Source organism: Osmerus eperlanus, chromosome 23, assembly GCF_963692335.1.
Source record: "Osmerus eperlanus chromosome 23, fOsmEpe2.1, whole genome shotgun sequence".
NCBI lineage: Eukaryota > Metazoa > Chordata > Actinopteri > Osmeriformes > Osmeridae > Osmerus > Osmerus eperlanus.
Window position 1 is genome coordinate 5,935,398 of NC_085040.1, and position 27,716 is coordinate 5,963,113.

General features: G+C 45.3%; 1 protein-coding gene across 2 annotated transcripts in view; it reads left to right on the forward strand.

Moving 5' to 3' along the window:
• kcnip4a (potassium voltage-gated channel interacting protein 4a) overlaps positions 1 to 27,716 on the forward strand; it is a 108,411-nt gene that overhangs the window by 10,449 nt on the left and 70,246 nt on the right. Inside the window, exon 1 of one of the 2 annotated variants that reach the window (XM_062449732.1) lies at positions 22,700 to 23,167. The exons of the other annotated variant lie outside the window; for it this stretch is intronic. Coding sequence (XP_062305716.1) covers positions 23,083 to 23,167 — 85 coding nt within the window. The 5' untranslated portion in view covers positions 22,700 to 23,082. Of the gene's footprint in view, positions 1 to 22,699; positions 23,168 to 27,716 lie in introns of those variants that run through there. 2 annotated transcript variants of the gene reach the window in all.

Consider the following 27,716-nt stretch of genomic DNA (forward strand, 5'->3'; position numbering starts at 1 on the left):
AAACAATACCCTGCCCAAAAGCTCAGTGTTGAACCAGACAAAACCCCCGACTCCCACAATTCCCTGTTGGCTGTGTCCCCCAGCAGTGAGAGACAAACCATGTCGGCCCCTACCAAGAGGACCCAGTGGAGGGAGGACCTGCAGCATTTCCGCAGGGACCACGGCATCTCCAAGAAGGTGCTGCTCAACTGCTGTCTGGTGCGACGCCTCCTTGCCTGGGCCTCCCCAGCAACCCAAGGTACAGGCCTCGTGAACTGGAGAAACTGGGGTAGTGGGGCTAGAGAACACTGTTCTCACAACTCCAACCTAATTCCTTGATTATACTCTTTGACAGCAATGAAAGCCGAAGAGCTAGGCCTACTTTAGAAAATATAATCTCATATGGGTATGATGGGTGATTTGTGAACTTCCCTAAACTTATTAACTTCTTCGGTAATGTCATTCTAGGTGGATATGCTAACCAAACTCATGACAGCCTACACTATATTTAACCATCTTTAAATAATTAACCTCTGAGAAATACGTTTTTAATTAGAGAGGTACTCTACTTAACCCCCAGTTTATCATGTTTCAACTCTTTCGGATTAGTTCTAGAATAAGTGATAATACACAAAGTGATGTGTAGGCTGTTTTAGTCCTTGTTCTCTTGGCGCTTGTGGGATGTGTTAAATCACAGAACATGAAAATGGCTTGTGTATGAGAAGCATCATTTGGGACCAATTAAACAGCACCTGGAACTGCAGCGGTGGTTGTGGCGCCACCATGTGGGTCCCCAGAAACAGAACCACATCAGCCAGATCGCCTTTGTGTTGGGGGTGGTGGTAACTACTGGGATGCAGAGAAACAGGAGGGTGTGTGTTTGTGGTTAGATGATATCCCCAGTTCCTCACGGATGGCCAGATCCTTCCAGTTTTATTCTCCTTTGCACATAATGGGAAGAGAAGACACATGAACAATGCTCCCATTAATACAAGTTAGGTTTTGCAGACCAGATCACTTAAGCTCTGGGTGTGCACTTATCAAAGCTCATAAAAGTGTGAATTGAACCCCATTTCCCATGATTTATAGCGGATGCACTTCAGTGATCCTTAAAACTTTTAGAAGAAAGCATTTATTCTACTTATTGGATGTCTATCCATCCGTAACACCAAAAGATATGCTCCAAGTTAGACTGAATATGCTGTTTGTAGGGCCGTAGCCTACTGTAGCGGTGGGAAGCTGATAAGCTGAGATGTGGCCCGCACAGTCAGGTCTATTTAAGCTCTATTAATACAGTATTGATCCATGTGGCGCTCGCCTCACTGTAAATGTCCCGATGTACAACCGGAGCAGAATGAAATATGCCCGTTGCTCATGGTGCCGTACACCCGGCTGACAGGAGTAATACATTAATTCACAGTGCAGACGTAACGTCGCTGATGACTGCATATGCTATATATTTACATTGCTGCAGCTGTTGGTACTGGATCAGGTCCCTTTAGGGGCCGTAACCTGACCTACTCTATGATGATGAAGGGAGTTAGGCCATCGGTTATAGGATGGATTGAGTATTTTGATATGGTGTTGCCTACATTCTTGTAAAACACACACACTTCCTTGGCACTTACTACTGTAACCCTGTTAGAAATGTGCAGTTCTTATTCCTAGATGATCTGCTGCACTTTTATTCTTAATATTTAGTTTATACAATTATTTTAACCTTTTTAATGACACTTAAACAATCTAGTAGGGGATAATACTTTGTTATTGCACATTAATGATGTAGGCTACATTTTCTAGTGCTGATGGAAGTTGTCTCTGCTCCAGCTATGTAGTATTGCTAGTATAGTATAGTGCACCTATATTAGTGTGAAGAATAGGTATAGTGTTATCATGCAGGAATAGGACCATAATGACATTGAAAAGCACACTGCCAGTTATCTGAAGGCAGTTCTTTTTTGTCCTATGGGGTGTATTATTTTCTTTACTCAATAACATCTGCTTGTCAGTTGCCTTGGGGGACTTTCGGTAATATTGCTGTAATCTACAGCCATTTTCTGTGGTTCATCATTGAAACAACATGACAGAGTGGGCTGTCATAGCCTGGAGGCAAACTTGTTTCGGAAGACAACCTAATTTGAAATCTATTTCGGAGTCTAAAGACATCTTCTAACTGTATTAATGGTTGGGTTCCTGGTTTGTAACATGTCTGGATACATATTTCTTATTGGATTCAGACATTTTACCTCAGCATATTCCATACCTTGCCCGGAGGCTAAACAAAGTAGCAGCATTTGTGGTAAAAATGCAAGACAGGTGCAGCTGGATCAGGCTGTCCAAATGTCATTTTCATAACTGGTGACAGGTATGATTTATGACGCTGTTTTATACATCCTAAATTAAACTTTGGGGGAATCATGGATGGCATTTTACGTCAAGGTTTTTGCAAGGACAGAAACCCACAGAAGACATCGAGTTGTATGTTATTTATGAAACCAAAGTCTTTTATTATGAAAATGACATTTGGCCTGATCCAGCTGCACCTGTCTTGCATTTTTACCACAAATGCTGCTACTTTGTTTAGCCTCCAGGCAAGGTATGGAATATGCTGATGTAAAATGTCTGAATGGCTCAAGACGCACTTGTTCCGGGAGTACAACGGCACTTAGGAATGATTGGCTGGACCTGATGTTTCAGGATCACAATGACTTATTGAGTGTCTTGTTGCTCTTGTTGGTTAGTTGTAACTGACTTAAAACTATTGTACTTGCTGTGTAATATATATTTTTGTTGCTTGCTTTTTTCCCACAGGTACACCCTTGCACTTTTGAGGTTCATGTTGTGTAATTGTAACTTGTTAAACTACATGCTCTTATGGTTCTTCCCTTTGGGACTTATTTAGTTTTCACAATGTATGCTTCATGTTTTGGCTACCCGCAATGTTTGTTGTTATGATCAGTGACCTATGGACTTTTGTAAAACTCTCTTTTGGAAGTCGCTTTGGATAAAAGCGTCTGCTAAATGCATAACTGTAAATGTAAATTTGCAATGGTTGTGTAAAATGTAAATTTGCAATGGTTGTGTACATTGAACTTTTATCAGAGGATGTTTAATCATGTTATGAAGATCCCTTTTGTATTATGGGGTGGGATTTGTTCGTCAGGTGCATTTTGTCTATCAGTGGCGTCCTTTTGTGAGCACCTCATTGTCATGTGGCTCTGTGTGCGTCTGTGTTTGTGTGTGCTGATGAATGTGTGTCATCGGTGTGTGGAGCCTTCCTCATAATCAGAGAGATGGGGATCCCAGCTGGGTCCAGGCCAGCCCCAGGTGCTCCTGTCAGCCTCTCTCTGTTAGACACCACAGAGTGTGTGTTTGTGCTCTGAGCCCCTGCTCTGTCCCCTTCTCTGGCTCCAGGGGTATCAGCCCTGCCCCAGCCGCCTATTCATTTTGGCTCAAGTTGAATTGGAGCCCTCTGTTCGTCGCGCTAGGCGGTCTCTCCACAACCCAGTAATCTCAGTCCTGGCAGCCAGGTGACAACAGGCCCTGCAGAACCGCAGGGCAGGTAGAGATATGAGCTCACTTGGCTGGTGATGGGCCCCCAGGAACAGGGCTCAGTGTTGGAGGCCAGAGCAGGATATCAGGGGTCTCCAATTTCTTGGAATTGTCCAAATCCTTACTGTGTTTATAATGAAACAAATCAGCTGCCCTCTACACTGTCAGCATTCTGCTCAGTATGCATGCTCCAAGCCGTCTGTGTTAGCTGACCTGGAACTACTCTTCCGTTATGACCCTCAGCCCTAAGCAATGGCAGATAAGGACGTAGACTTTGGTTCTTATCCTGCTTAAGGCTTGTATATTCATTAAAAGAAAACATTGCAGTAAGACTGCATGAATATTCTGCCTACTTGCCTGTTTTTATTTATTAGTTATATATATATTTTTTTTTTAACAAAGTCCAGTGTGCTTTAGCTTAACCACCAACAGGGGGCAGCAACGGATAAGCACTCCAGTTCATGGAAACCAGTTTAAGCTTCCTGTTGAAAACTGTTCATTAATGCTGCGTCTTATATGAGGAGATGAAATCCTTTACACCTGAAGCACTTTTTGACATTGCTGGGCAAGGTTGTTAGTTATATTGTAGTATATTAAATATGATCTTTGCTAAAAACCTTCACTGGCACAGACAGGTTTATACCACTTGCCAGAAAATGTAGCTGGATGTTCCGTATTAAATAGAACATGCTAAATCTTTCTCCAATAGGAAGGTTGCAGGACAGTTGATATGCAGAGTAGGTGTCTTTCCATTTCCTGGTTAGCAAGCCTTCTCCTCTATAATACAAGCATCCATCCACTTATTGATGCCTTTGATGAAGATAAACTGTGTCTGTTTGCTGACGAAGCCGTAGAGAAATAGATTAATTAGTCATGATGTTTGCACATGAATATGTATATCTGGTCTTTCTGTTGTCCTCAAACACCAGAGGCGTAAACTAAGGGAGAGATTTGTATTCATGATTCTATTACATTGGCAAATTCCCTTTTCTCTCTCAAAGCGGATAAAAGAATGTCCACAAAATCAATGTTGCATCATCTCCAGCGTCCGAGTGATTGATAAAGAATAGGCTACTTTTCGCAGAGGAATGAAAACCTACCTGTAGCCAAAAGGAATAGGCGTCCAGTGTGGTTGTTAATGGTAGAACAACACACCGTGCAGCTCCTCTGCCTGGGCCCTCTACATGCTAACGCAGAAGCACATTCACACAGTTTTCACCCACATACACTACCCCTGTGTTTGCTGAAGAAGGTTCACTAACCCAACACAATGCACAGGCACCCAGTAAGCAGAATCCTCCAAGGTTAGGTTGCATTTGAGGGTGATATCCCACAGTAGCTACTAAGTACCGTAAATCTGTAAGGTAAGACCAAACTGCGGGTGTAGTGGACACATCTCTCTACTGTGTTCCATAACAGAATACAAAACCAAAGTCTTGCTTGTAAGTGTTAACAATGTGTTTCAATACAGCCACAGTGTCTTTAGGCTCAGTACCATCTCACATGCACCTTTTTGCACTAGTTTGGTGCTACTGTGCGTATTTTGTGTATTTGTTTCAATGATCAGCCCTGGTCTCTTGTCTAATTATAAGTAATAACTAAGTTAATTGCTAGTCTAATTACTGGATGAGTCATCACAATCAGCACCCATCTCAAAAGTATTTTCTCAGTCTGTTTTTTATGAAAACACATTTTCCATGTTCTTGTCTGTCATTACAGTGACTCATATCTGGAATTATTCATAATATCAACCTAATCAGGTAAAGAAAAGAGTGCCAGCTTTTACAGAGAGCGATGTGTGTTCTCAAGTCATGCAGCTTAGTAACGGCTGTTAGCTGTATATAACCAGGGCAACAAAAAAAAAGTGAGTTTTGTCTCGTGCTTCGAGCCGGGGCCTCTGTAACAGAGAGGGCAACCTGATGAGACAGTGATGGATGAGAGAAGAACTGGTGGTGTGGTTGGCCTTCAGAAGGAAGAAGGAGACAGATTGCCCCGGTAGTGGAGGGAATGTCCTGCTTGTCTCAGCTCCTTGACTCGTCCGTGTTCGAGCAGGCAGCTCTGCAGTGAACAGGTCTGGAACATGGAGGTCGTAAAGGAGGAAATATCAGCTGCTATGCACCTTTATTTACAAGGTCCAACTACAGGCCTTAGATGAGGACATTAATCATGAGGGAGATCCTTTGTTGTGTTATCGAATGCTAAAAGCTTGGGAACGTTCTGATGGAGAGCAACAGGCAACATCTATAAACCGTATGTAAATATGTCTCTAACGGCTGGAAAGTGGTGGCACACCATGTGACTTGTGCCCAGAAGTCAAAACAGTTGGGAGTCTCATTTTCCGTTGCGTCATCCACGGTGTCTGTGACGGCAGTGTTCCCAGACCTCTCTGGAGTCTCTCCCAGCGGAGTCGTGCCCTGCCGGGTGTTGATAAACAGGGATTAGCAGCTAAACGGCGCTCACAGCCCCGGGGCTTAGCATCAGAGTGGGCGGCCTAGCTAGCGGAGCCTTCCGCAAAACGGCTCAGAGTAACCTGTTGACGAACAATGAGGCTCAGCCCTGCCGTCATGGATACGGCCAACTGAGACGCCGCGTGAGGGTGTCTGTCGTCCGTCCGCCCGCCCGTCCCCCACATGAGATGAGATGTCCTCCATCGCTGTGTGTGTGTGACTCATGTCCCTGTCTCAGAGGAGCGAGGTGTTGGGTCTTCATCTATTTTTTACAAGCTTTGTGCTTTTACCCTGTGAATCTTACGGTGTCTGCTTCTCAAACCAGCTGAGAAATACATCTGCCTCGGCCTTTTGATGTCACAGGCGCCTCAGCACCATGACCAGGCATTCCGCCCCATCCAATCGGCTTGTCGCCCTGACTTTCAAAATGGCGGTCTTAAATGTGTGTGTTTGTGTCTGTCAGTGGAAGGGTAACGGACTTCCTCCCCAGTGGGTTGCTGTTCCAGAGTTGGCCCGGCTCTCTATAAATAGGCCCTGCTGTTTGATACGTGCTTACAGTCTGACACCCCCCCCCCCATGTCTTTTGCACCAGCCAGGGGCCAGAAATGACTTTGGTGCTTTGCTGCGTCTCTGCTCATACACAGTCGTTCTTGTCACAGAGCCAATTTAGCACCTCCGCGCCATCGCCCTGCGCGTGTCCGAGGTCTGACCCACTTCCTTGAGCCGGTGACACAACGGAAGTCAACGCATTCAGAATCCCACGTTCACGTTTCAATCACTGTTAAAGGTACTTTGGAGTTTTTTGTTCTTTTCATTCATGATTTTTCAATAGAGATGGTTTTATGCTTTTAAATGGAAAAATGTTAAGTCATGTCACCAGGGCATACGGACAAACTATTGCGTCGGTGACATCCTGTAACAGCTAGTCATAGAAGCGAAGTACAGGACAGAGGTGTATGCTCACAGGCGTCTCTGCCCTTGCCTGTCGCACAGACCTGATGGGGGTTAAAGCCCTGACCTCTCCTGGTACCGGCTTAGCACAGCTGTCAGAAGACGATGACACAAGCACGGTCACTTCCAGTTAATAGCAGTCCCCTTTGTTCCCTGTGTGGAGAGAAATTCGACTGTTTCTGTACTTTAGAAGTGGAAAATATCAGTTACGTTTATACAAGTGTCATGCAGTTACTTGTGCGGAATGGGCCGTCTTTACCAGAGCTGTATATCTGGACAAAATGTCAGCCTACTGGACACTGGCCATTCGTTTGATACTACAGCTCCAGTAAAAGCCCAAAATGTTGGGAAGGTCAATTTTCCCAATCTTAAGTGAGGAACATAAGGGGCTAAGGCTGACGTGAGACTATATTTGATACTAAGCTGAAGGGATTTGAAGTTTGCCATACAGATAATACTCTCTTGACTTTGTTGACGCCCTCAAACAACTTGTGCGATTATACCTTCTAATTACACCCGAGTATATTTAAGTGTTCATATCATTTCTGCTACCTAAGCACCACAGCATTTATAATAATGGAGGCAGGGCACCTTGTTGACTCACTGATTACCGGTCCTCATCAACACCCTGCTAATGGAACAGACATCAGAGAGAACACAATATCTCTATTCATCTCTCTTGCTTTCTCCTTTTCAAATACTTTGTCTCTCTGTTTCTCTCCTCTTTTTCTTTCTCATTCAGATTTGTCTTCTACTTTCTCTCGCCGTACGTCTCAATCTCCTTGTCCCTCTCTCTTCCTCCCTCCAGCAGAAATGAAATGGTGCATCAATGTGACCAGCGGGTCTCTGAGAGGCTTGTTCCTGTGCTGTAGAGGAGCTGCACCTTCCCTGTCAGAGCAGGATATCAGGAGCCTGATCCTAGGACCAGGCTTTAGGACCCTGGTGGGACCCAGCTGTGAGTAGCTGGAACAGTTTTAACCAGGAGGGGGAAGGGGGGCTTGGGGGTAGGCAGCGCAGTGCCGTGCCAAAACGGGCAATTGAATTGTCGATAAAGGAATAGCAGAGAGTGGAAGTTGAGATGAAAGGATAGGGGGTGTCCGTGGAGGGGTAGATGAAGCGGGGGATAGCATGAGCGAAAGAAGGAGAGTGGCCAGAAAGAACGTGTTCTGGAAGAGGGACACTGTGCCATGTGGGTGAGACAGACACTGGAAAGATATTGATAGGACAGGAGATTGGGAGACGGAGGGATGGATGAAAGGTAGAGGAGATGAAAACAGAGAGAGGGGTGGGGGGAAGAGGGATAGGGAGTTTGGTGAGCTGCGTCTGTTCGAGGAATTCAGCTTTACAGCCTACGGAAGGGGTGGACAACCCTGGTCATCGAGAGCCGCTCTCCTGCATGTTCTCGATGTTTCCCTGCTCCAGCACAAATGAATGGGTTGTTATCAAGCTCTGTGGAAGCTGGGTAATGACGATTCATTTGAATCAGAGTGCTGGAGCAGGGAAACATCTAAAACATGCAGGATAGCAACTTTCGACGACCAGGGTTGTCCACCCCTGGCCTACGGTATAATATTGATTTTAAAATACCAAAAAACTGTACTCTCTTTGTTTCCCAAATAAGTTCAGTAAAAGCACCTCAGTCAGTGATGGACTGGATGGCTTTTAAATCACCTCCTATAATTAAACCGATTACCTCAGTCTTACAACCATAGTCTGAGGTTTTTGAGTTTGTCATGATAGGAATAATAAAATTTAAAAAAGGATAATATATTTTGTCTCTCCCAAATGCAATAGTTTTTCAAACTGTCTGCACGTTGGTTAGAGGTACATTCTCCATCTGAGCCTGTTGACCTGTCGATGATTAAACATTGTCACCTTAGCTTTGTTACCATGGTGTCCAATGGCATTCATCAAGTCTTATTATGGGCTCTTATTAGTCAGCTTGCTCCACTGACCTTTTTTCCGAGACACGTGTCGTAGTTGGCACCATTTGTTTCCTCCTTCAGCCCGAATTACATCGGGTGTCTCTCACCTTTTTCGTCGCTACACATCGAGACAAACAGGTCGCATTTCATTTGTGTTCGCTTGAGGAGAAAACAAGGCAAAAAGTGTATCTGAGCACCCCAGGGAACCAGCATCCCCGCCCCGCGCGTGTGTGGTGTGTGAACTGAGAATGTAGGTCAGTAACCTGCAGTAGGGTCTCCGCCAAAAGTTCAAGCAAACAGATGAGTTAATGGAAAGATCTGCATCTCTCCTCTGCCTGCAGGGCTCTTTAGTGCAGCGAGATATACACTTTGTTATGACAGGTGACTCCAGCCCAATACTAACAGATTCGCCGGCAAATTATAGCCTTCGTAAACACCTGCTGGCATTTTTCCTGCCCTCTTTGAACGAGTGTGGGGCAATAGTGCCTATTTTGGAGGAGGGGAAGAAAAGATGGCACCTGTTCTTGCAGAAAACCTTCAGTGCTCCTGACTTCACTGAGCACTGGGGGGGGGCTGTTTGAGGAGGAAAGTCCCTCGTTGATAACACCCAGAGGGACAAAGAGCCACCCACACTGATCCACCGGCGGTGCCAAAAACACCAGTGATCCAAGCTGGTGTGTACACAAGGGACTCTCTCCTTTCCAGGAAACGGGTGCTTCAGCTGTGTTATGGAGAGCTCTTTTGCCTTATCACCCTGCCCACGATTTTGTCTATGCTTCCAAAAGTGCTTACTGGCAATCCCCTCCGTAGATGAATTTCAGATGCGCTGGCGTCTCCGTAATTACATTGCTAATGATCATTCCGTCCGCAGCGTGACATGGTGAAAGGATTCCGCTGGCTCTCCTGGTGCTAACAAAGAGATTGTATGTATCCCCCCCCCCTCCATTTTCTTCAGTTCAGGGCCTATCAAAGAAAGACCTGAGGTGAATTAGTGGAGCATATCTCTCCAGAGTTTAACGTGAGGGAATCGAAACAGTGTATGACGCAGGCTTAAATGGTGACGTGTTGCATGCATTAGAAAGCAGCATGTCTGTTAGGTGCATCGCTATCTTCTGATACTTGGAAAGGAAGTGGAATGCTTAATGTACTTTATTGTAGCACCTTTCTCTTTCTTTCAACTTTGTCCTTCAGTGTTGTCACCAAGACAAGCACTCACGTGTCATTAAAAGACAGAGATGAGAGGGAGCTTGTTGTATACCATTTCCATATTCCTTCGTGTTCTAGAACAGAAAAAGCTCAAGTAAGATGTTTTAATTAAATTGCCATGTCTAAAGGTACTTTTTTGGGGAAAAAGAGAGTTTTCTGCTCACCAAAATGGATCTGTGATTAGATTGCAGTCCCCTTTTACTACCTCTCCCTCTCTCGATTTTCCCAATTGGATACTTTCCTATATGAACCAACCAATCCCACTTGGCGGAGACATCCAATTAGTTAACTCTCGTGAGATGACCGTTTTCTGGGGTGATGTGGAATGATTTAGCCCACCTCCCTCATACTAATTGATTAGTGAAACACATCTTAACCCTGAGGTTTAGAAGTCTCTCGGGTGTCTAAGCTCTGTGGTGTTAACACCATCTCAGATGTGCTTAGTAGTAGGACCTACTGGAATAAATGGCTAATGTGTGTGCCCCCCTCAGAACTTTACTTGAACTCTTGAAGTTGATGCATTTCCCTTATTGCCAGTGAGCCACAACATGAGGGTTGTAGCTGTAATTTATATTGTGGCCCGTAGCATCCTGGTCCACAGGGAACTGCACTGAACGGTAGCTTGGCTGCATCCTAGCCGCCTCTGATTCATCACCAGTTACAGGAGAGGGGGAAAGTTCACTGGATGGTAATTACAACCAAGCTCTGGGTTAGCTTCCCTGCTGCCATTTATTTGTGGAGGAAAGCAGGAGTGACCTTGGTTAAACAAGACTCCACATCCGCTGAACCGCTACTCCCAGCGAGGCCGGGACGTGGCTGTGGGCTGGCGATCCACTGTCCCAGTGCTCACCCACAGCAGTCTTGAGGCAGATCTAGTAGGCTTGACATATCGAATTGTACAAGCGGCTGACAACTTTAGCGTTCATGAAATAAGCCAATAAGTCTGAATGTGACTCCAGGTGATGGATGTAATCCATTCAATATGCCTCCTCCCTACCCTCTCCAGTTAATCATGGTCTCCCTCTATAGTCTCGAGTTGTCCCGTATCTCATAATTGTCTATCCTGTAGGTGACCTACAACATGAGCAGTGTCTCTTTCCCTTCATTGTGGGTGAGAGTTATGATGTCTCCATAGAGGGTCTTCGTATTTAAAGACCTCAAAGGCCAGAGGGGGCAGTGAAAAAGGATACCGGTGGCTTCGGCCTCACAGGAAGTTCATTATGGTTTTTCCTCCAGCGAAAACGAAAGCTGAGCCCGCACTCCGTCAGCGATAGATGTGGGGCAGAGGGGGGGGGGTGTCATTATCTTCTCAGGCCTCGAGGTGTTCATTACTCTCGGACTCTCATTTTCTCTTTTCTTTCCCCTCCTGGTCTTCCTCTCCCGTCAACCTCCCTCTGTCCCCCTCTCTCTCAGGAAGAGTGTCTCGTTTTATCTCTAGGAAAAGAACACTGCATATTTATTCTGTGTGTGTGCTCTTCCTTCTTCAAGCTGATGTAGGCTTCAGGTACCGTGTTTACTCAATGCCATGTTATATTTCAGTATCTGAAATATATCATAGTAAACACAACTGATCTGTGTCAAATGTATTCATGTGGCTAATATTACTCTTCATTTAGATTTTATGAATGTCCCTGTCCTTTTTGTTCATTTTGGCATCCTGTCTCCAGACCTTGGATGTAATTTGGCTGGCTAACAGCTCAATGGCCAGCAACTAAACTGGGCCTTGGCCTTGGGGATATCACTACCCAGCTGCATATGACTACCATGCTGAATGGCATCTGTTTTGTAGGCACCAAGCCCCTTTAGTATACTTAAGGAAGCAGTGGTTGATGTGGCATGATTCAGTCTGTGCTGGTGGCTGGAATATCCCCATGTAAGATTCCTTTCCCACCAGGGACCTGTCGCCATGCTTCTAGTAAACCCTGAACTCAGGTAGAGAGCCCCGCAGGCCTCCATTGAGGACGGCCGACAGTGTGGCGCAGACACACTGCTGTTGACTGATCCCTAATGCACCCCAACTGTCATATTTTCTGCTACGACACTGGGATGTTTATGGTTCACTATGAGGGCTATGTGTTTGTAAGCCTGCAGCATTATACTGTTACTGTTACAGCAACTGGACACCTGCATTTGAATTTCCATCAGCAGTTTTGATATATGCATGAACATGCTGTGGGCCTATTTGATTATCCGGAGCAGATGACCTTCTGTGGACCCATCGGTCTAAATAGGAGAGCGGAGAGGCTGTGTCTCTGGTCCTTTGCCAGATGGGGAACAGCTCCATAAACTATGGCTTTGAGGGTCTGCTAATGATTCTCGCACCGGGATGTATTCCCCTAGCCTGGTCCTAACCAGACCCTAGTACATTTCATTTGTACAGAGGGTCTGGGATCGCTCCATTGACGAGCGTTAACTTCCTTGAAGGCAGGTACTCTGTTGAAATTAAAAACTATTGGATCTGCCCAGAGCCACTCTGATCTGCCATAACCAATCGCTAGCGTTCGCCTAGGGATGGGTATCGAGAACCGGTTCTTGTTTAGAACCGGTTCCCAGTGAATCGATTCCTTGGAATCGTTAGCAAAATTCCTTAACGATTCTGTTAACGATTCTCTGTGCCGTTGCGCATGCGTGAACTTTTATAGTTTATTCAGACACTGCAGCAAACATGGCAACTAGGAAGAAGCGTTCTAAAGTTTGGTTGTATTTCAAACGACAAATTGACAACAATGCCACTTGTAACGCGTGTAAAAAGTCTATTTCGTCGAAGGGAGGAAATACTACAAATATGAAGAAGCATTTGAACACACAGCTTGGAATGAAGTTACTGGAACGTCATGTGTTCGATGCATGCAGCAGCGCAGCTAACGTTCGCGCTTCATCTCTAACTATCTAAGGTAGAGCTAAACTGCTCAAAAGTGATCACAACCACTTGTTACTGTGTGAAGCAATTTGCCTTTATTGTGTAGTCGATCTAGTTATCTTCTGTCCCGTCGTTTGAAGCATACATTTTAGCTCCGGCATTCGTCTCCCATAAGTATTGATCTTATTGATCATTTCACGTTATCAGGGCGGCGTGTGTTATCAGCAAACGTTCGCGTGTCCCATTATTAAACTGAGCATATCGATTTTTAATCCATTATTAAACTTAGCATTTTAATTGTTTAACCTTTTAATAGTCCTGTTAAATGTGCCTGAAAACGCCTAAACAACATACCCAAAGTACATTGAAAGCTGTTGTTGAACCATTTGGAGTACATGCATGTAAATGGTCTCTCTTGAAAGGTGACACTGAAGTTATTTCCCCTGTTGTTAGGACCCCTGTAAGTCCTACTGGTGTTGAGTAATAGAAGCTTGAACACAAGGAAACTGAAAGTTTCTATCTCCGACTAGATTTTGTTTTGAAAACAGAGGCCTGTAGAGGCCTAGAGGTGGTAGGTATTAGCTCATTTCACAGCCAGTCAAATCCAGTTTGAGAAATTCGTTTAGAACGAGTGTGTGTGTGGGGGGGGTGCAGGACGCACAGACCTAGTTGGCTGTAGAGGGGAGAATCGATAAGAGAATCGATAAGGAATCGAATCGATAAGCAGGAATTGATAAGGAGTCGTAATCGTTAAAATCTTATCAATACGCATCCCTATGTTCGCCTTAGCCAATTCCTTCACCACTACTGTGACGGAGCGAGCTGCCGTAGCTGGAAAATCAAACTTTTCCCGAACCCCATGGGGAGGAGGGCCACAACATCATGGCCACCAACAAAACTCGGCAAAGATTGTTCTTGCTCTGGCTTTAACTTTTGGATATTTGGCAGTGTTGTCACAACAGACCGAATGAATGGCTTCGCTCGCATCTTTCTCCGTTGCCATTACTGAACTACAACCCAAACTAACACACAACATCAACGTCATCGTTCTCAGTCACTCCCTCTGTTCGCTGATTGGCCCTACAAAAAATTGATTTGAGAAAACCGACTTGTGCCGAATTCCCAGACCTAGTACAGAAGCAAAATCAACATTGAGCAGAAGTACGTAGGAGGGCAGAACCAGGCTAGTATTCCCCACACTGTAAAAAAATAAAAAATAATCTATTTTTATTCTGTTATTTAGACTTATGGCTCTTGGAGTGGTATTTTTATAGCAAAGTTTTAATATTGGAGAGAACTAGTGTTGTACAGTAAACCTGTACTAAAAAGAGACACTCTTACATAGCTTCAGTGTTCCTGTGCATACATGGGAGACTGACAGAATGCCATCTCTGTAGCACTCCATCCAGTCCAGAACCCGGGGTCCTGAAGTCTCAACATTTACGATACTCTAACGATGCGATGTTAATATACCTCTCTGATCTAACGAGTCTGGCTAGCTGTCGTGACCTCTCAGGTGGGCTATGGCTACAATGGAGAGCTGGAGAGATGGTTGTTCTGCTAGGTTCTCCAGTCTCTGTACAGGAACTGCAGCTCTTTTGCAGTGATCGTTAAGGAGCCTAATGACGAATCATGGTCAGAATTATGTTGGCCCATGCTACACCCCTTCACCAAGTTTCATACAAATCGGGCTGGTAGTTTTTGCGTCATCCTGTTCACACACATACAGACCGACATGCAAACACACACACGGGAGAGAAAACATTACCTTCCTCCCTGCAGCGGTTATGCCTGGGTCGGAGGTCATAAACAGTGGGGCATCGGATCTATGTACGTTTTTTTAAAAACTATTTTCGGATATGGTTTGTCCTTGCTGAAGGTAGAAATGATTACCCCGTTGGATTGTTTACAAGCCAAGTGACAAACCACAAACAGGCTAGTCACCGTGACTAGCCTGAGAACTTTTCAAGTTCACTGGAGATATGACTTTTACAGCTATCAAATGGGCAAAAAGTTGAGTCTGGGGCCTTATCTGTACTCCTATTCAAAAGACGCCATCTCAGTTAATAGCCTCCTCGGATACCTCAACAGAGATTACCCAATCGGCTGGATGTCGTGTGCGGAATGACAGAGATATCCTGTCGTCTCACCAGTCTTGAGTGGCCATCATTGTTACACTTCTTTGTTCTCTCCAAGCACCTCATCAGAAAGTCGGATCTCTTGGGGATTATGTCAGTTTTGAACAATGAAATAACCTTTCAGAAATGAGCCACTGTCTCCTCCACACCAACACATGGAGGTGATGGCACAGGGCAGCTGAGTGGAGCAGGCATTGGTCAGTGGTAATAGATTCATAATATGCTGTGACAGATGCCACATGGTCAGTTTTGGAGTATCATGGCAAAAATCATGGTAGGAATATCAAATGGTTCTATGAAATCTAGAGTGATGGATAAGACTCGTATATTTTTTGCCAATATTTGTAAATATTTGCTTTTTGCTCTTTTAATTTGATTTTTTATACCTACTACATGGCTCTTGCCTTGCCTTGTCGCAAGAATTCCACCGCCGAGAATGACCTGTGTTATACTGTACAGAAGACTCAATGGAATTGGCATGTAGAGAAACACCATACTGTTAGGCCTTCCCCCATAGGTGGGGGTAGTAATGCTAATGTTAGCAGACCAAATCAATAAGCTGAGAATGTTTTCTACCATACTAAGTAAACCTCCTCTCCAATATGGCACCCCACATCAAGTCTGACTACCACTGATGATGGCAACGTGAAAACAACTGAAGAACTCAATTGCATTGTATTGCCTTCCAATGGCCTCAAAACAATGGCCTCAAACCTCCCAAGATGGCTTGATAGGCACTTATCGCCCGGTCTCGGAAACACTTCATTTCGGAAGGGGAAGTATTTCTCCTCACCCGTTTGTGGAGAGCCCCTCAGGGGATGTTGCGGTGTCAAGGTTAAAGTCTCACTGTAATAAAGTCTGTCACCGAGAGAGAGAAAAGTCTGCATTGCAGCGAGGTGGCTGCTGCTCTCCCTACGTGCCCTGTGGGACTTTGAGGTGCTTTATTGGTTTGTAACGGCACACTTGTCATACATGGAGCTTCCTAGACGGCCAATAAAGGACTGGATGGGTGGATAAATGAACTTGGTGGTGGGCTGGGCCAAGGTGTTTTTTCATGCATGTTGAATGTTGGCACCAGGACATTGGAGTTCATGACTGGAAGACGGTGTCAATTACTATGAGGTCAAAGGTTGAGTTGGAATACCAGGCTGATGTAGCTAATGTCTCTGCTTGAAATGCCATGTCCCTTCGAGGGAGAACAATATTTTGTTTTTAGCCCTTTAGTTCCTACACTAAGCATGCGCGTATAGGTCGATATTGTATGTTGATTGCTGTTTTGTTCTTAATGGTACAGTACAAGCTTTGAGGAGACGCAAACCTTATCTTGCAGCCCACTTTGCTGTGACCATGGCTCGATCTGCGGGCCACTTCCCTGAACGCTAACTCGATCTAGCGAGTGTAGAGCAGAAGACGTCATGAATCCCCTGGTTTATGGGGTTGTTAAGCATGGATAGGCCGCGCCGGCCAGGGCTCCTTTCGTACAGCCTCGTCATCAGGTCGTTTTCTCTGTCTCAGAAATCGATCTGACTTCCAACCAAATGATGCCGTCGGCCAGCTTTATCTGTCATCCAAGTCTACAGAGCGGAGTCGCTCATGCCTGCCCGTGCTCTTAGTGACTTCATGCAGGTCCATGGATGTCTGACAGATTGTTTATCTCCCCATAGACACTTGTCATTAGGGATGCGTATTGATAAGATTTTAACGATTCCGACTCCTTATCAATTCCTGCTATCGATTCGATCTCTTATCGATTCTCCCCTCTACAGCCAACTAGGTCTGTGCGTCCTGCACCCCCCCACACTCACACTCGTTCTAAACGAATTTCTCAAACTGGCTTTGACTGGCTGTGAAATGAGCTAATACCTACCACCTCTAGGCCTCTACAGGCCTCTGTTTTCAAAACAAAATCTAGTCGGAGATAGAAACTTTCAGTTTCCTTGTGTTCAAGCTTCTATTACTCAACACCAGTAGGATTTACAGGGGTCCTAACAACAGGGGAAATAACTTCAGTGTCACCTTTCAAAAGAGACCATTTACATGCATGTACTCCAAATGGTTCAACAACAGCTTTCAATGTACTTTGGGTATGTTGTTTAGGCGTTTTCAGGCACATTTAACAGGACTATTAAAAGGTTAAACAATTAAAATGCTAAGTTTAATAATGGATTAAAAATAGATATGCTCAGTTTAATAATGGGACACGCGAACGTTTGCTGATAACACACGCCGCCCCGATAACGTGAAATGATCAATAAGATCAATACTAATGGGAGACGAATGCCGGAGCTAAAATGTATGCTTCAAACGACGGGACAGAAGATAACTAGATCGACTACACACAAAGGCAAATTTCTTCACACAGTAAGTGGTTGTGATCACTTTTGAGCAGTTTAGCTCTACCTTAGATAGTTAGAGATGAAGCGCGAACGTTAGCTGCGCTGCTGCATGCATCGAACACATGACGTTCCAGTAACTTCATTCCATGCTGTGTGTTCAAATGCTTCTTCATATTTGTAATATTTCCTCCCTTCGACGAAATAGACTTTTTACACGCGTTACAAGTGGCGTTGTTGTCATTTTGTCGTGTGAAATACAACCAAACTTTAGAACGCTTCTTCCTAGTTGCCATGTTTGCTGCAGTCTGTCTGAATAAACTATAAAAGTTTGCGCATGCGCAACAGCACAGAGAATCGTTAACAGAATCGTTAAGGAATTTTGCTAACGATTCCAAGGAATCGATTCACTGGGAACCGGTTCTAAACAAGAACCGGTTCTCGATACCCATCCCTACTTGTCATAGAAACACACACAACCTTAACATTAGCCCTAACTTTTTTTTTTTTTTTTTTTGTGGGGGGGGGGGGGGTTGTGCAAAATAGTTTCTCTTAGATGTGTCTGTTGATTCATAGAGCATATGCAGGTATTTCAGTGCAATTTCAGTGCTTTGCTGCAAGAGCCTCAAGCTGTCCTACAGAAATATCTGTCTAATGCATCTCTTATCAAATTTGGTCCACATGAGAATATAGCAGAATGTAGCCTGTTACCATTGAAGACACTTTTTTTCTGTAATGGTGGTGCATTCTGGGAGGGTTGCCATCCAGAATTCCAGAATTGTGTGTGAAGTTATATTTTATTTAGGTAAAGGTTATTTGTAACATGAAAAAGATGAATCATAAAAATAACCGCAGAACCTAACCTTACTTATTTACTTATGGGAATTTAGGTTTAGGGTTTAGATGAGCTTGCATTTTGGTCTGAAATTGATGGGGCTTTTCACCACAGAGATTTACCAGTTTAATGTCACTGGGAACATGTTGGCAATAATGCATCCAATTACCTATCCGTTTGTGAGGCTGACGAACAGTTCTCGCAGCCAGAGTTTCTGGGCAGAGAGCCCAGCCTTACTGTCCCATCTGAACGTAGATGCCTCATGCAGTGTTGATGGTCGACGGGTATTTGTCATTTCTCATCCCGGTGAAACCCAAAGTGTGGATGTGTTTACTTACACAGGGCTCAGGGGGTGGATGCCAGGGTGGAAGATAAAAGGTTGGGCTCTGCTCAGCATGGATACTGTTTTCACATGTTGATACTGTATGTTATCCGGTACATTGTTAAATGAATGATGAAGCCATCAGTAGTTGGTTGAGGTCATTATTATCCACTGATGATTTCCTCTCATGTACAAATGGATAGCCATTAAATCTTCACTCTTTACTCCTCTACAAAATGCATTTTTACTTCCAATAGACTGGGTTAAACTCGGTGCTTTCAGAGAGGGAAATGGAAAAAGTGTTGATGGCTGTCATCTCTCCATGGGCCCAGCATTGTTCTCCAGAAGGATCAATAACTCTGCCATGGTTAATTCAGTAGGCAACATTGTGAGGGAAGAAAAAAAACATACTGGAATTTCTAGCATATGGGTTCAGTTTTAACAGTAAAGAAAATACACTGCAACAATGACTTGTTCTGGTAGTATTAATCACCATGACAGCATCCAAGCCCACACAAGCGACTCATTTCCACTTTTGTCAGCTTCTGTCAACCGTACTGCCTATTCCAGCTTAGTTGGCAAATACAGTATGTTACATCCTTCTTCATGGTTCCTGAATCTATTAACGTGTGTTAGACCATCCAACCGCTGATTTTTGACACAGCAGTGGTAATATTTCTGACAGTGGTCATCCCTCCCCTGTTCTCTCTCTTTTTAATCTACATCTCACTCTGTACTGTACTGAATACATTTATCTTCTTCTACTACCTCCTCCTCCTCCTGAAGTGGTTGCTGTGGGGCTGGTGTTTGCCCGGCCCTGGGGGGCTATTGTTTGCCTGGCCCTGGGGGGCTGGTGTTTTCCCTGCCCTGGGGGGCTGGTGTTTGCCCGTCCCTGGGGGGCTGGTCGGGAGGTCACAGAGCCACGGTTGAGCCGTTAATATTTCAGTGCCGCACAAAATCCACAGCTCTGCTGGTTCATGTTTCCTCGCGGCAGGAACAGACTTGAGAGCAGGTCTCATTTATGCGGCCCCCACCATCCCAGGGCACCTAGGAGGTGGGCTGAGGCTGGGGTTACCAGAACTTTGATGTGGGAAAGGGTAAATGAACAGAAATTGAAGTGCTGATTTGCTGTGGTAGAGTTGGAAGGTTTCCACTCATTTAATCAGTTCTCAGCTTACTGTAGTTGCAGTTCCCACCAAGCAGAACACGTATTTATCTTCAAATATGGCCCTCTGTCAGGATAACACATTTCAGAATGATGAATTAGTGCAGCGTTTGAGTCTGATCCGAACCGAAATGTTTTACGACTATGGCAAAGAGCATCAGCCATCTACGAAGAAAAATTCCCTTCACTGTTAACGGTATGCACAGTAGCTCTCTGAAGAGCCTCTGCACATTACCACTCACATCCATTTCAGTCATCAGCGCCATAGTCATGGGATTCCCATTAAGGTAAACATGACTTTTCTTGTGAGTGACCTGCCTTATATGGACATGGAATGCGATTATGTGTTGCATACGTCACACAAGTTATAGGTTGTACGGGAAGCTGCCAGGGTGATATATGAACTCTGTGACCCCAGACGTGGTCTGCATGCACGCAATACCTGAGTGATCCTCATGGTGTGACCGCCGTTGCTCTGTCAACGGCCTCCACTCACACGAGTCCCTGACCATCTGGTCACCTCTGAATTGTCATGGTTACAAACCCAAGCGTGGCCAGGAAGCAAAACAAGTTGCAACACAGCAACCTTGAAAGACCCCATTCGACCTTGAAATACCCCAATAGTCTTGTGGACTGGGAGGGAATTCTGCTAAACTTTGACGGGGCCCCTTTTGTTTACTGGAAACATGGTTGGGTGAGAGTTGAGAGAGCTGCACAGATGCAAATCTTTCCCCTGAGGAATGGTGCATTCACAGATAGATATTGGACAGATGCCCACTGAGCACACATGGACTGTAGCACTCACACACAGACACTCACACACACTCACACTCACATTCACACTCACACACACACTCACACTCACACACACACACACACACACACACACACACACACACACACACACACACACACACACACACACACACACACACACACACAGACACTCGCACACACAGACACTCGCACACACAGACACTCACACAGACACACACACACACACACACACACACTCTCTCTCTGTGCTGGACCCCATCTGAGTGTCTTTACTTCCCCAGGGCCTGGGAGCTGACTTAATTCCTCAGCGTATCAGCATGATTGAAGTGGTGTGTGTGTGTGTGTTTGTGTGTCTCTCAACTCTCTGCTAGATCTGCGGGACTTTTTAAAGGTAAACAAGGAGAGAGCTTCACCGAGCATCAGCTGTTGCTGTCAGTTAAAAATATAGAATTGAATGCACCGTAAAAAATATTATTTATATAAAAAACATATTTTTTTTATTAAATATAATTTCTTGACATTCTATGTCCAGTCTGAAGGGTTTTGACTAATGACTGTCCTAAGGGGCCATCTCTACTTTTGAGTGCCTGATTGTTGACGGTCTGGGTGGAGCATTTCTAGTACTCATACCCCTTTTCCACCAAGGCAGTTTGAGTGTCAGTCCGGAGCCGGTGTCCAATCTCGAACCAGTTCCATCACAGGCTCCTAGCTGCTCTTAGGAGGAACACTACACCCCCGCGCTGTCCTCAATCTGCCCTCCTCTGTCCTCAATCTGCCCTCAATCTGCCCTCCTCTGTCTGAAATCTGCCCTCCTCTGTCTGAAATCTGAATCCATGTGTCTCATGGACCAGAAAGCAGGAAACCGCAGCGTCTCAGCAGAGACTATTTCACTCGGGGGATGCACCCTTCCATCCACACGCCTAATCCCATGTGCTTACTGGGATTTCCTTTTCACTATACTGTCTGAGAAAGAAAATGAACACGAACATGAATGTTATTTTTACACCTGAGCGTAACAACCTCACGTGGACCCTTAATGAATCAGAAGACCTCGAGCAGTTCTCACTTGTGGCCCAAGGGACAGTCTTGAAATAACAAGGGGGGACGAAGGCTGATCTGTCACATTAATGGCAGTGTAGATTACTCAGTGCTAAAGGGGGGGGGGCTGGAGTTAATGACAGCTCTTTCAGAAGAGGACCAGTGGCATTGATGGATGCCAGTCTTTGAGGTAGAGGGCTAATTAGCAGGGATGTATTGAGTCTCTGATGTAACTGCCGTCTATTGGAGCCGGCGGTGCTATTTCAAGCATGGCTAAAAGATAGGCCCCACAGGCTGTTAAAAAAACTAAAACAAAACAAGAAAATCTCTCCTAACAACCTTTGTCAGATGACGTTTCCTTGGAATCATTAGTCTCCCTTGCCCTTTACATCTGGCCTCTCTCTCTCCCCCACTCCATCTCCTCCTTACTCCTCTCTCTCTCGCACTCAATCTCCACTTTCATCCTCTCTCTCTCACACTCCATCCCCTCCATCATCTTCCCTCTCTTTCTCCACCTCCTCCATCATCCTCTCTCCCCACCTGGATCATGTTTCCTTCTATTGACGCCGTCCCTCACTCTCTCTGGGTTTGATCGCGGTGTGACACGTCATGTGACAGGCCCCTAATCGTCTGTCATCGCTGATTCATTCGAGCGTTGGACACTTCCCCCGCCTCTCCTTTCTCCTGCCCGTCTACTCTTCACTCCTTCTCCTGCCTGTTTAAAAAAAAAAAAATTACCGCCTCCTCTCTCTCTCCCTCTCTCTCTCTCCATCTCCCCAGGGCCGATCAGGCCCCTCCTTCTTTGGCAACTGTCTGTGAGGGCAAAACATCCACAGATGGTGCTGTGTGGAGTGAGCAGACGGTGTAGTACGAGAGCCTCGTGTGTCTCTGTGTGTGTTTTAGGAGGGGAGAGACAACTAGAGCAAGAGTGGTGAACCACTGTGCGGAATAGATGGTGTGAGAGCGAGAGAGAGAGAGAGGGCGAGAGAAAGAGACATTTGACACCATAGTAAAAGAGACCGATACTATAAAACAGAACAGAGTGAGAGAGAGAGAGAGAGAGAGAGAGAGAGAGAGAGAGAGAGAGAGAGGAGGAGCAACAACAGGAAAGTCAGTCCAGGAGAGGATAGGCTCGGTTGTAAAAGAAAAAAAATAACGAATGGAGGGAGGGGGGAGTAAAAGAGAGAGAGAGCAGCCTTACTGGGACCTGGAGAGAAACCGCTGGTGAGGAAATATTAATCAGCTGACTGCTGAGAGGAGAGCGTCCCGGCGCTTACAGCAGAGAAGACCAGCCCTGGCGCCCAGCCTCGGAGCTCTTGGAGCACACACTGGAGACCGGACCCTCACTGCTCTCCACACGCACGAGCCGGCGCGGCCGCCACGCTCGCACACCAGGGCCAAAAACGAGAGCACAAACCCAGTTGCGGAGGGAGAAGAGGCATCCTGTCAGTGTGGGAGGACTGGAGGTCTGGAAGGAATTGAGAGAGAAAGGGAGGACCATTGACGGGTTGGAACCCTGAAGAGCCCCTCCGTCGCTGACCTCCCCGAGCCAAGATGAGCTGCAGGAAGAGGTGCAAGAGACAGATCTTTAAATGTGCCCACTACCTGTACAGGTTCATCACTGGGACTCTCAACACAGGTAAAGTTTACGACGGCTTGGACAGACATGCTCTCATTCAGTCACAGTTTTCTCTATCTGGACAGGGACCTGACAGTTTTGCTCGTCCTCGTGATGGGAACCGGTGTTCCTGGCTTTCGTCATGTGTGACTCGCTTGTTTAGGGTGACTTGATCCACAGGGCTGTAAAAGAGTGAGGAGAAATGCATGCAGCATGAACCCCCAAACTGACACCTTTACTGCCTCGCTGGTTCACTTTTTACTGCTGGCGTTGTTTCCTGTAGGACTCTTAAGAGGCTCCTTTCAGAGAGACATTTAACAGTTTTGTCTTGTGCTTGTTAGAGGACCCGGGGGTTGTGTGTGTGTGTGTGTTGTGTGTGTGTGTGTGTGTGTGTCAGAAAGGTTAATATATATATGGCAGTGGGGAGAAGTGAAGGATGAGAGGATATGTGAGGGGACTGAAGAAGGGATGCTTGATCCTCTAATCTGATGACTCACAGAGCAGGTGCCTTGAAATCCACCCCTCATCTACCTCTTCCAATACCATCCAAGCTTCCTAGGGTGCACAGCTACGACAGGGATTCAATGCCAGCTACAACCTTCGAGACTTAAGTGTACTAACAAAGCTTAATAAAGACTAAGTACCCCCCCACAATGTGCTATACATAGATCATTCTAGACATGTGCATCCTTTTCACTGTTTCTCAATACCCCATCATACTTCATAAGTGCATGTGCTGTTTTCAGTCATTAACTGTTGGTAGGAAAGCCTTTTAACAACCTCAGAGTATACCTATCTTCATTAACAAGTAATACATAAGGCTGTTTTGCAGATAAGGATCTAATATAGAGTATTTACTCATTGAAAAGTGCCTGGAGTGTTTCCAGGATCATGCAGCGATATGTTAAGTCTGATCCGAAATGACTACGGTACATACACATAAACTTTGACAGGCTGTCATTGATCCAATTCATTCCCAGAGGCCGTTGCCTCTTCATAAGCACATATTGATAAAAGTGCTGTCTGCATCATGATAATGAAGCAACAGGTTGAACTGGATTCCTAAGGGATTCAATTAGATTACATCAAATAGCCATGTATAGGGGTTCAACACAGAACAAAGGCAACCTTCAGAGATTTTAGGGCAATAATGCAATCCATTTAATGATATCATGCAGTCAGTCAATTCAGTAGCTACTTTATTCAGTACTACATTATTCAGTCAACAATTTGAATTCTCTATTCTTGGTTTTCTTTACTGCATGTTGCTAGGCAGCCACTGTTTCTGTATTTTTTAACCATCACTTTAACCCTCCTGCTGTGTTCAAGTTGAATTTGTCCATGTTTTCACAAGTTTTTTTTCTTTGAAAGATTTAGTCCGTTAATTTAATCTGATTGTCATTAGGTTCCATGACTTTGGAAAAACATTTGGGATGTTTTAATTTACTTTTGTAAACCTGTGGTGTTCCCAGTCAAACATGTCCTGTCTTTAGAAATGAAGAGGGAAGACAACAGTTAATGTTTATAACTGAGTTCAGACACATGCCCAGTGTGTCCCATCAGAGAGACATACTTCCTCTCCCAGACTCCCACATGCTTATATTTTTCTTCTGAGTGTGGGTAATAGTCTAAATAAACCATACATGATGCTTTTTCTTCTCAGAAAAGAGTCTTGTGGTGAGCTCAGGTCAATGAGGCTTGCAGGCCATTAATATAGTAGAAGATCAAAACGTATAATGTTCACTAAGATTAAAATTGATTTAAAAAAACCCATCTAATATTAGGTGATCAAATATTTGTCATCTATGAATATATAATCAGCTGTAATGGGGTGGTCTTTTGGACCTGGAACACAGAACAAATTTGAATGAAATGAACACAACTGGAGGGTCAAGCACGATAGTGCCTTGGAAGCACTTCATGAACACATGAATCGGTTGCAGTCGCTAACATTCCGCTACCCAACATTCCAGAGGGAGAGTTGGCACAATACAACGTTCAGTCTTTGTGCATGAATGTCTTGAAGGTTCATTGTCCTTGTCTCACACAGTTTTTGGCTCTAGATTTAGATCTAGAGTTGTTGACCCCGGTTCCATCGATTCTCTGAACCCACACTCTATTTATTATTGATAAGTATAGATAAACAGTCCAGCAGTATGTCTCTGTGGAGGACATTCTGGTCCTTTCCTGCTGAGTATAAGAAACTGCGTTCTATTGATCTTAGCCACCTAGTCATAGACAGTTTATCACTTGATAAGTAAGCATGGCCTCGCGTCACATGCCAACAAGTGTGTGCTGAGAGCTAAAATGGCAAACCTTTTTAATGAACCTAAGAGGTTAGCTAACAATATGGTTATTAGGTCTGTGCTCTTGGGCACTATAAAGTAGGCCCTGCTTTGCTATTCAGATAATGAATGGTTTGGAGCACGGCTACTGCCGTGTGTGTGTGGGTGACCAGGGGAACGGAATGATAGATGACATATGTTAGCGGACCATGGGATTATAATTGAGCGGGTCGTTGTCGTAGAACGGACCCACTGCAGCTGCTTCATTGATCACTTACTCTCTCAGGCGCAGCCGGAGCAGGGCTTGTGGTGAAGACTGGCTCGTGTCACGTGATGTAGTGTACCGCACTCTCTCTCCGGTATCACGGGTGTTGGTACTATTGAGATGCAAGGTAGAAGCTGCTGGAACAAGGTGACTCTTGGTGAGTTTTAGTGTTAGGACTCGGCTCAGGGCTGGGGGCTGAACGTGCTTCTCATTTCCTAACATACAGGAGAGTCCAAAAGCTCGACAGTGAAACGGAGACGGGCTAATCTCGCACACCACAAGCCACCGGAGAGAACCGTTGGGTTTCCGACCTGCACTGCTCACAAGGCGACGGTGATAATGCGTTCGGTACAGTAGACCAGCTGTTCAATTTGTATTCATGTCACTTTCTATGTTGGCAGCCGCTCTCCGGCAGGCCTTGAATTTTTCAGCAGTGCCCCGCCCCCGAGGAAGAGAGGAGGAAACAAATCAGAGATGAACAGGATCTCCGCTTGTGACACATAAGAGCCCTGTCAGCACTCTTCAATATATTCAAACAGCCGGGATTTATCCTTTGTTTGCACCGGGGTAATACTTAACACCTTTGACCTCATTAACGTTGCCCAGGGAGATTAGGGGGGAATTAGGGGATGATGTCCCGCCATGCTGGATGTCTTGAAGCGATTTACACAGTTTACACTTAGGTTTACCGTTTTGGCACGTGATTTGCTATCCTGTGGATGGGTTCCGGCCTCAGCGACAAAGCCGCGTGTGTTGTGCGTTTTCCTCCGCGGCGCTCTCCAGCGCCCCCTCTTGGCGGTGCAGCGGGGTGTGGACTCGCCCCCCCCTCCCGCGTCACAGCCGTGTTTCCTGTCTCCAGTCCACCGCCTCCTGACCAGTGGAGCCGGCAGCAGCGCGGGCTCCTGTAATGCATCATCCGCTCTCAGGACGACAGGCTCAGATCCCTGGCACTGATTCCAGAACATTGCCTGCTCCTCTCCCCCCCCCCCATCCCTCCATCCCTCCCCACACTCCCCTGTCACCAAAATAACTTTCCCTAGTTTGTCGGGTTTTTTGAGGTTGTTGTGTTTATTTCCCAGTTATATCTTTCCCGGGCAAGTTTGATTTGTGGTGCAGTAACTTTCTTTTTTTTTTATTCTTCTAAACTGAGAGATCACCAGAGAGAGGCCGGGGCGCTCTTGTAAACAGTTCAAATGGCTCCCATTGACTTCAAGTAATTTGATTTAGCTTGTCAATGCAATTCCTTTGTGTGCTATGAAGACGAATATTTCCAGGTCTTTTCATTTTTTTTGTCGTTTGGTTGGGAAGTATTTTGTTATGTCGGGAGTTTTGCAATGGAAGCTGCTTTGTACTTGTCAAAAATACATTTGTCTGCTGGCATTAAGAAACAAGAGGTTTTGTGTAGCACTCACTGTATTTAGTTGTATATCAAACTTGGTGCACGTACACACCGGCTGTGTGTGGGCATGTTTAAGTGCTAACATCCTGTATGTGGATATATCAACACGTGTGCCCGAAGTGGCCGACCCTTCTAGATGTCCCTCTGCAAGGCTTCCCGACAGCCATTAGCAGGTCCTGTTCCACCTGTGCCCAAGGGACAGCACGCTCAAGGCCCACAATCCCCTGACCACACACTGAATATTTGATATGCGGCAGGCAGATTGGGTTGTCATGCCTCTGCAGACGTGTTTCTGTTCCGTGTGGGCAGACGAGGTTCACCGTTGAACTGCCCTGTCCACACTACCTGGACCCAAAACCTGAGAATTACACCTCTTTCACTAGACAGAACGTAAGCCTCTGCTGTCGTCATTCCAGTTCCCATTTTCAGTTGAACCCGTATGAACTCAATTATTTTCACATTTATGTTAAAACAATTGGACTTGGCAAGAAATGACACACTTGATTAAGTCAGTGGTTGTTTTGCTTGTGTTTATAAAGCGCCATTCTCGGCTCAGAACGTCTCCTATTTTATTTGGACAGGCACAACAATAACAGATGGCTAACTAGCATTGTGTAATGT